Source organism: Monopterus albus, unplaced genomic scaffold, assembly GCF_001952655.1.
Source record: "Monopterus albus unplaced genomic scaffold, M_albus_1.0 scaffold107.1, whole genome shotgun sequence".
Taxonomy (NCBI): domain Eukaryota; kingdom Metazoa; phylum Chordata; class Actinopteri; order Synbranchiformes; family Synbranchidae; genus Monopterus; species Monopterus albus.
The window spans coordinates 544,666-554,698 of NW_018127987.1; the positions used below are offsets into that span (position 1 = coordinate 544,666).

At 48.0% G+C, this 10,033-nt stretch overlaps 1 protein-coding gene across 1 annotated transcript in view; it reads left to right on the forward strand.

The window, feature by feature from the left end:
- atn1 (atrophin 1) overlaps positions 1-10,033 on the forward strand; it is a 10,347-nt gene extending 314 nt beyond the window's left edge. Inside the window, 10 exon segments of the mRNA XM_020610880.1 lie at positions 1,732-1,868; positions 2,351-2,452; positions 2,819-2,938; positions 3,139-5,927; positions 6,086-6,262; positions 6,402-6,647; positions 6,650-7,884; positions 8,810-8,953; positions 9,149-9,329; positions 9,920-10,033. Coding sequence (XP_020466536.1) covers positions 1,842-1,868; positions 2,351-2,452; positions 2,819-2,938; positions 3,139-5,927; positions 6,086-6,262; positions 6,402-6,647; positions 6,650-7,884; positions 8,810-8,953; positions 9,149-9,329; positions 9,920-9,953 — 5,055 coding nt within the window. The 5' untranslated portion in view covers positions 1,732-1,841 and the 3' untranslated portion in view covers positions 9,954-10,033.

A 10,033-nucleotide genomic window follows, 5' to 3' on the forward strand; every position in this document is an offset into this window, starting at 1 on the left:
GCGTTATACTCCTGCGCTATGTCTAAATAATTTCCCGGTGAATTAATGTTAATAGAGTGCACGACGCGCACTCACATTCCAACGAGGAAAGGGAAGGGAGAGCCGGTGCAGAATGCCACAATTCGCCATTCCATTTCATCTTTCTTTTAAGATGTGCAGCAGCGTCTAGGAACAGCAGTGCACAGGCATCCATTCTGATTGTGAACATGTATGTGCTGCTGAACACGACTCTCCCCTTCGTAGGTGCACAGTGGTGGCTTGGATCAGTCTGTACAGCAGCTTTGACCGGCTCCTCTGCATGTGTATCAATAACATTCGCTGCAAGAAAGAAGAAAGACTCGTTGCAGTGCCCGCTCTTTGGTGATGTAAGCAGAGCAACTGCATGCTGTTGCTTTGCATCATATGCAGTGGTCAGTTTGATGAAAATGTGTGCGTGCTCGTGCGTGAAAAAGGGACAGAGGGTCTAGTGATGTTAACGCTGGTGTGTGTTAGTGTTGTGTTTGCTCCCTAGTTGTTTACTGACCATGGCCAAGAACCTGCCAGTGGACCACAGACAGGCCAGTAGCTGACACCTGTAACTGAGATGCATTATGTATACAGAAACCCACTGAGCACTGCCTGTTTTCTACTCCTGTGTCATAAACTTAATCACCTCTATGTTAATTAGGTTGACTCTATATGTGCTGCACTACCTCTGCATATAGGTTGCCATCATTTTCTTGCTTATCAAGTGTGTGCAGTGATTATACCATTTTACTCTTTAACAACACTGAATCAGTCACTGCAGCATGCACTAATAATTAATGCATAGTCATGTGTAGTGGAGCAGCGGCAGGACTTTCAGGAGCTTACTCTGTTAGTCAACACAAACATTTACATATTTACTGGCAACATAGCAGAGCGTGTGTGTATGTTAGTTGTGTTATTTGTTCAGACAAATATCTTTTTTTTTTTTCTCATCCAGTGGCGTGCACTATTTATATCTTTATTCAGTGCACATTACTGTTTTTTTCATTGCAGTGGTACGTGAATGAATGGATTTAACAAGCTCTTGCAAAGTAGTCCAACTATGTTGTCGGGCACACCCAGATAAATAAAGGATCTTGACATTGTGCATTTCCCTAATGGCTGACTGGCTTGGTAAATAAGCATGTGATTCTGCTGGCCATAACCAGGTCATGTGGGTTAACCACAAGTGGCTGTGGGTTTGGGCTGTTGTGGTGAAGGTGGAGGGAGGGGGGTGTGGCCCCAAATTCCCATGATGTTTGCTTGAGTTCTCTGCCTTTTCTGGACTGCCAGTCAGAATGCAGTCTACCAATCAGCACCTTTTTTGCTCTGCATTTATCATTTGTGTTTTAGTGTCAAAGCTCAGTGTCATACTCAGACCGGTGCATTCTGGTAGTGTGAGTGGGTTAAACTAGTGTGCTTGTGGGTTTATGCTGCTGTGGTGAATACAGAAGCCAGAGTGGAGACTGTTGAGTGTGGTGAAAAGCAGTTGTACCGATACAGTGTGAGGCATGCTGGGAATTTAAATGTTGTAACAGTTGTTTTGCAGTTGTAAACTCAAACATTTTCACATCAGAAATTCCTGAACTTTGCACTCAGTGCAGATAGCAAATGGCACTCTTTACTGCAGCCTTACTGCCTTTTTTGCAACTCAGTGAATTCTCTGTAGGATTTCCATGCAGATAAAGACTGAATAATACCTTCTTTGTTTATGCTTCTTTGCAGGTTTTGGTAGCTCTCATGGTGTAACACAAAGCCCAGTCAGTAAGCAACAGGAACCAGTTCAGTGCCTGCAATGGCTTGTGTTGTAAAATGGATGTTATAAAGAAGAAATAATGAAAACACGGACACACAAAGAATCGGTATGCACAAGGCCTATGTCTTTTTCACAGTGATGTCAGGGATTGTATACCTGTCTAATTTTGATGGCTATGATCATAATTAGTTCAATATGTGACAATATTTTAAAACAGCTAGGGTAACAAAGATGTAAATTATGTATTTGGGCGTGAGGCAGCAATGTGGTCTAAAACAGCAGATTCAATGTTTATATTTGATTCTTTCTTCTGCTTGCAATCCCTCCCTCCTCTGTGTCCTTCTGCCTTCAATGTTATGCCCTTCTTTTCACCTCCCTCTCCTTTTCGCTCTCCACTTGTTGTTGCCCTTGCTACATTTCACCTTGAATTGCACAAATTTGAGTTTATTTTGTGGTGTATTAACTCTTTTTTTTATTACAACCAACCTTATTCTCTCTGCATATTCTGTTTTTCCTCAAACCTTACCTTTTTTTTGTTTTCCACTCCCATCTGTATTTTCCTTTCTCGTTGGACTTTGGGTTTTCCAGATGCCCATGCGCAGTGGGCGACGGCGGGGGGCGAGCGAGGAGAGAAGGGGTAGGCGCCCTCACCCCAGCCCCACTCGCCCTGAACGCAATGATAGACAGGTGGTTAGTGCCTTCTTCTTTTGTTTCTTATCCTTTCCTGTTGTATTTTTGGCTCTAGTTATATGTGTGTGCATGCAGGTATGAGCTTCACTACCAATAAAGAACTGCCACTATGTACTGAATTGTGTGTGTGCTGTCAGTGTATGAGTCATCAGTATGATTCTTACAGACAAATCCTTGCAGTGTCAGTATTGTTCAGCTGTGTGTTTTACGGCTTAGCACTTTGAAATCTTTGATGTTTCCTCCTTGTCATTGATGTTTTCTGTGAATGTGTGTGTGTGCATGCACGCGTTGCTCTATTCTAAAAACACAGATTTATTAGACATTCAAAAGCATCACTACAGAATTAAAAGTCTTGTGTTGTTTTAGCAAAGAGGTGCTGGTGAGGAATTGGCTGGAAATCGCTTCAGTCGCAGATCACAAGGGCATGATTCATCAGAGAGTGAGGGGGAGGAACTTGTGTCTCCTCCAAAGAGGCAGAAAGTTCAGGTTTGTGTTAACATTTCATCAACCTCTTGTATAAAGTCCAATTATAAAGCTTTGATCCAGGTAATTCAGCCAAAAGACACCGTCTAAGATATTTAAAGTTATATACTAAGTTATTGTTAAATATACTAAATTATATACAAAATTCTCAATGTTTTTTTTTTTTTTTTGTACCTCATCCATAAATGATTGTTTCTTGTCAGGACTCAGCTCCAATCCCAAACCCTCCAACTTCAACACATGTGACTGACACCTCAGCTCCTTCCACTGTCCCACCTCCAACCTCAGTTGCTAGCCAGTCCCGTGAGAGTGACAATGAAGACGGCCAATCCCAGGGCAGCCGGAGTTCAGTCGTGGGGAGCCTGGCCAATAGCAGCAGTAGTCTGAGCAGTGGGCGTGATATAGACCAGGACAATCGTTCCTCGTCCCCAAGTCTCTCCGCTTCCCCACTGGGTAGCTTGGACTCTGATTCTGATGGCCCCGACTCACCAAAGCAAGGAGACAGGGAACGTGAAAAAGGCAAAGACGGAGGAGCAGTGAAGGTGGCAGGAGAGGATAGGAGAGCGCTACGAGAGGGAAGGGGGGAAGAGTCCTGTGGAGATGGAGAAAAGCGGGATGCGGATGCAAGACCTGAAGACTGTCCTTCTCTTAAGCCCACCTCCACTCCATGCTCTTCTTCTGGTCTGACTTCCTCTCTTCGTGGAGCAGGTGATTCATCAAATGACAGCAATAGTGGGAGGAAGTCCTATTTCTCCCTGGATGCCAAACTGATGTGTAAAGCTGAATATGTCGGACCAACGGGCATTGATGGTGCACTTAGTGGCAGCAGAATGAATTCCAAAGCTAGCACACAGTGTGTGACCAAGACAACTATCTCGGGTGGAGATTTTTCCCATAACAGCCCAAATGTTCCCCACTCCTTGCCTCCTCCTCTTCCTCCTCCACCTGCTCTGAAGCCCTTGGAGCTCGGGGGACAAAACTTACCTGCTGATGTCAAGACAGAAAGAGAGAAAATAGAAAAGGCAGATAAACTCCTGGACAAGCCTCAGTCTACTCCTCCTTCCCTGTTGCCACAGACCAGTCCCCAGGCACAGTCCCAGCCTCAGACCCAACCCTCCACCCACACTCACCACTATAGCTGGCAGGGTGGCACAGCAACTGGTTGCCAGGGGAGCTGGGGCTACACCCGTTACCCTGGCAACCACCATCCGCACCAACCACAGCACCAGCCTCCAGTGCAGCAGCAGCAACTTCCCTCTGTTTATAACCCTCCGTCCTCTCGCCACTCCTCCTCCCACCCCTCTTACCTCCCCCATCCTCACCCCCACCCCCACAGAGAGTACCTTCCTAGGTACGCTGGAGGGGGAGGGGAGAGAGAAAAGGGGGCTGCAGGAGAGAGGGAGAGGGGAGTGAGGGGGGAGTGTGGAGGGAGGGAGATCAACAGGGAGTTCTCTGCTCCCATTGGCAACACCAGCAACAATACTAGTGGGGCTAATAGTAATAATGCTTGTGGTGGGATGGGTGGGCCCAATAGCATCCAAGGCAGGGAGTTTGGGGCTCTGTCAGTGGGTCAGACCCGGGAGTTCCAAGGTTCTGGGAGAGATGGGCCTAACTTGGGCTCTCAAAGAAGAGACTTTGGTCCAGCTTTCAGAGACAGAGAGCGAGAAAGGGAACGTGATGGAGGAAGGGAGTTTTCTCTGCCAAACCAAAACCAGACGAGAGACTTTGGCCCCAATGGAACTGGAGGGGGGCTTCCCAGAGACAAAGATGGAGGCAGATGGGGTGAGTTTGGGAGCCAGACAAGAGAGGCTGTAGGTAACAGTAACCCAAACAACAGCTCCGTCCCCCTGGGAAACCCCCCAAGTTCAACAAGCAGCCTACCTGTCACCCCCATGTTAAACCAAGACCCACCTGCATCACCACAAAACAACCCCAGCCACCCCTCTCATTCCTCCCTCCCTCCACATCCCCCAAATTCATCCAACCGAGACTTCCCTCCTCCCATAGACCAGGCACAAACCTCCTCCTCTGGAGTAGACCACTTCCACAGAGAGTATCCTCCCACTGGGGCGCCTTCTTCCACTGGCACAAATCGAGAGTACCTCAGCTCCCCTGGAGTGACTCCAAACTTGGGACGAGAGTATTCGGGCCCTGGAGGAGCCCAACACCCCCACCCATCTCATACCCACTACCAGTCTGGACCCAGAGACAGAGAAAGAGACTCAAACCTGCGAGAGTCTGCTTTATACCAAAGCCGTGGTGGCCCAAATCAACCTCCTGCACTCTCTCCTTCCTCCTCTTCCAGCCATCATGGGCACCCTACAAATGCTCCTTATCCCCCTCCACAACCTCAGCCTCCTCTACCCTCTCCTCAAATTTCGCACGTCCAACCACCCCCATCAGGTATGGCACCTAGTGTACGTCCCCCACACTACCAGTCCTCCTCCCAGACTCCTCCAACACCCCTATCTCCCTTACCCAGCCCATCCACCAATCAGATGGGAGGCTTCTCGTCTTTTCCACCCGGCTCCTCCTCTGCACCCAACATGCCTGGGCCAGGTGTGCCGTCCAGCTGTTCACCTGGATGTCGCCCCTCCCCTTTCCATGGCACTTTGAACAACCACCCTCCATTCAGTGGAACGTACCACTCTAATGGGAACAGTGGCAGTAACATGGCTAATAGCAATAGCAACAATAGCGCTCCCAGCAGCAGCAATACCAGCTCACAGTCACTTTCACCGCAAAATGTGTCAAAAGGTCCTCCACCTCTTAGTAACTCTGCCAACAACAACAGCATTTCAACCCCTTCCTCCAGTTCTTCACTCCCAAGTGGAGATGGACATTCAGAATCAGGTCCGCCTCCCACACCTGTCATCAAAGAGGAACCAATAGAAGACCGGGATGAGAGTGAAAGCCCACCACCAGTGCTGAGAAGCCCCTCTCCTGAACCCAAACCTGTAGATATTCCCATCCATGCCAGCCAGTCAGCACGGTAAGGTCCAAATGACCTCATCATCCTAACTCTGTCAGTGTGTCACTTTACTTCAGTTCCTCTTTTTATGGCCAGGTGTACCGATTACTGTTGTGGTGATACTGAGTCCTGATGCTGGCAATAATGACATACTACACTGCTGTGTGTCACATTTCTAGGTTTCACAAGGTTCTTGACCGTGGCAGCAGGAACTCCTGTGCTCGCAGTGACGTCCTCTTTGTCCCTTTGGATGGCTCCAAACTGTGGAAGAAGAGGAATGAGATGATCGAGAGGGCCCGCAGGGAGGTCGAACAGCGGGCCAGAGACCTAAGAGGGAACTGGATCGACATCTACAGGTGTGCACATTTAAAGCATGATAGTTTTCCAGTGTGTCAGGTTTAATTGATTTGATGTAAATTAAATTGATAATTTTAATGGAAGGGACTAAAGCAGATAAGGGCAGATGTGATTTACTGTCTTCTATTTTCTCTGCAGCAGCAGAAGGACATCAACGCTGCTGGAGGCTGTCGCCAGGGATCCTCACTCTTCTTCCCCTCCTCGTCCTCTATCATTCTCGACCCTTCATCTTCATCCTCTTCTTCCTCGGGCAACCCTGTCTCCCATCCACCCCCCCACCCCCAGCATCATCCCTCACATCCACATGCTCACCTTCCTCCAGCACACCATCTCCATCCCAGCCTCTCTCACTCCATCCCCCATTCCCTCCTCCTGCCTTCCATGGGTGGGGCATCAGCAGTGGTTGGAGGCCCACAGGGGGCCCTGGGAATTGGTTTAGGAGGTCCTTATCTGGGCCCAGACACCCCAGCCCTGAGAACCCTGAGCGAGTATGCTCGCCCTCATGCTATGTCTCCACTTGGGGCAGCGAGTCGTGCCCAAGCACATCACCCACAGGTTCACCATGGCCACCCCCATGTCCACCCCTCATTCTTCCTTCCTCAATTCCAAAATCCAGCTTTAGGACACCCACATCACCTGCCTACCGATGCAGCTACTGCAGCAGCCATCTTGGGGTTTTTGTATGGTGGCAGCCTTGAAGGTGGTCCAGGTGTTGCTGGCCACCCTGGGGTGGCAGGAGGCCCAGTACCTGGAGGGATTGGGGGTGCAGGGTTGGGCGGAGTTGGCTTTCCTCATGCAGTAGCTGCACATCGAGATCGAATAAAGCCAGGATTTGAATTTAAGAGTGATGATCGGGTTTACCCTCCAGGGTCTATACCTGATTCTGCAGCTCTTGCTCTTGCTCATTCACATTCTCATTCCCATGCCAATGCCCATGTGCATGCACATTCCCTGCTCCTTGGAGGAGGTGCAGGAGGACCTAATGAAGTGTCACTCTATGCTACCCCTCCTCCCCCAGCTCCCACTGGCCCTCCGCAACTCCAGAACCCAACGCTGGCCCCAGTAACTCGACCTCCCAACCCTCCTGCCCCTCAGTCCCTGTCAAATCCACCACCTTCGTCTCTCCTCCCACCTTCACTCTCCTCTCACTCTTCATCTGCACCACCAGCTGCCCCCCCAGGCCCGACAGCCCCTGCCGTTCCTCCATCAGCTCCTCCTCCACCTGCTCCGCCAACCTCCAATGCCGCCTCATTCCATCACCCAGTCCCCCATTCTTCTTTTCCCAGCTCCCTGTCCTCTCATCTGCCACCAGCTCCTGCCCCAGCCGCTCCCCCTGAGACCTACCCCGCCCCTGCTCGTTCACCTACCTCTTATGAACGAGACAGGAGTGGAGAAAGGGAGAGGGAGAGAGACAGAGCAGCTTTGCCTGCTTTTGGGGACAGAGAGCGAGAAAGAGAGAGGGAGAGAGAAAGGGGAGGAAGTGGTGGAGGCAGCGGAGGAGGAACAGGTGGTGGAGGTGGAGGAGAGAATCTGGGGCGTCTTCAGATGCTAAACGTGACGCCTCATCATCACCAGCATTCACACATCCATTCACATCTTCACCTGCACCAGCAAGACACAGGTACCCACTGCTACAAACAATGCTGTCATAACTTGTCACCATCAAATTATCTTCCTGAGATTACACAGATGTGTTACTCTGAAAATATTTTGTAGTAAGAAATTTGAAAGGTTTACACAACTACCAGTATTATATAATATGTACTGACATGCTGAATGTGTGTCTAAATCTGCATCTGAAACTAGTCTAAAACAAATGCAGCCTTCATTCTCCCTTGAGTTTCATTTGCTAAAGACTACAGCACCCAGCTGTTATAGAAGATTTGGGCCTTTTTTAAAAACTGAAACTATGTATTTGTGATATATTTGTAAAGATTTACATCTTCAGTAATAACTAAGGGGCTATTTGCCCAAGACAGGGCAGGGAAGTTACAGAGTGTTGATTTTGAATGAACACAGTTATGGTTTTGGGCTTTTCATGGGAATTGTGGACAGTAAGAAAAACAATGCCAGCTTTGTCCTTTTTGTATTAGTGTAGTTCAGCTTTAAACACAGTCATAGTTTTCTCTGAAATGTGTGACCATTTTGTTCAAAGTCTTAGTCTTAGAGATATTTGCTTACTCGGGCCTTTGTTTGGGATTTGTATATTAATATTTGTAATTCACGTTTAGGAACACAGGCATGGTTTTCATTCACACACAGGATTAACATTTTTCCAAAGTACAATGTGACAGTGAAGCCTTTTTTCCATATGCTGATGCCTGTGTACTTGTTTGATCTGCTTTACTTTTTGCTTTGAATGAAAATTGTTTAAAAAAATCTACTGTTCACCCAGAGTTTGTGTTGCATCCAGAAACTTGATTTCTCTGACTTGATCCAACTTATTCAGGTGTTCAGTTGTTTGTCATCTTTGTCTTGAATTCATGCTGATGCTTTGACTCATATTAAATATCTCCTGTATTTCTTATTACATCACTGGCATCCAGCGGCGGGCGGGGTTCACCCCCTGATGGACCCGTTGGCGTCGGGGTCTCCTTTGGCACGTCTCCCTTACCCAGGAGCCACACTCGGCACTCCCATCCTGGCTCACCCCCTCACTGACAGCGAGGTGCTCCGCCAACAGCTGTTCGGTGAGGAGAAGGCTCCTCGTCCATGTACTCGTTCAGTTTTTTCTCTAAAAACTTCACAGTGCTAAAAGTCTATGAAGAGACCTTTTAAATACAGTGATGATGATTGACCTGGGCACCCTTTCCCCTCTTTTCTTTCTCCCTTTTCTTTTTGCGTCCCTACATGTTCCTCCGTTTTCCTCCCTGATTTGTTAACAGGTGCTCCGTTCCGTGACCTGCCCCAGCCGTCCTCACTCACTGGTCCCATGTCAGCAGCCCACCAGCTGCAGGTCATGCAGCAGGCCCAGAGCGCAGAGTTGCAGATCCAGAGACTGGCCCTGGAACAACAGTGGATCCATCACCACCACCACCACTCTCTCACCCAGGATGAGTATTACAGGTACAGTGGCTGTGGCTGTGTGTTAGGTCAACTGTAACCTCAAGTGTTAATGCAACAGAGGATGAACATATCCTGTAAGGTACAGAATTGTTTGGCCAGGTGGTGGCCAGGGGTGACACCAGCCACCCCCAGAATCTGAATGGCCACCCCTCATTCATTGGCTATACTGTGTCCCTCTGCCCATTAGGTGTTGTTAAATCGACTTCCAACAGATGATTTGACATAAGAGCTTATTCTTTGTTGGGATTTGTTGTGTAGCAGAAATGTACATGTCTGTTTATTACATTTTGATTGGCCTTAATCACAGGCTTACTCTACACACACACCCTAATGTTTTTTGCAGATGAAGGCCAGAGAATCTTAGAGAGAAGTAGAGTTTTTTTTTTTACCTTTTCAGATAATACTGTTGTACAATGCCATATTTGGATTCAAATGAAGCTTGAAAAATGTATATCCAAAACAGATGTTATTTTGAGAGTAAAAGCATTAACCTGCAATTGCCTGAGATGAAACTGGACATGAACATTAGCTTTGTCTTCTGCCTCATCTTTAACTTACACACACATTTGGTTTGTCTTTTCCCCTTTTAGTCACTTGAAGAAAGAAAGTGACAAGACCCTGTGAGGAGGGGGCACTACGACGAGCAGCATGGAGAAAACTGAGGGAGAATGTGGGCAAAATTCAATAAAATAAGCAAAAAAAAA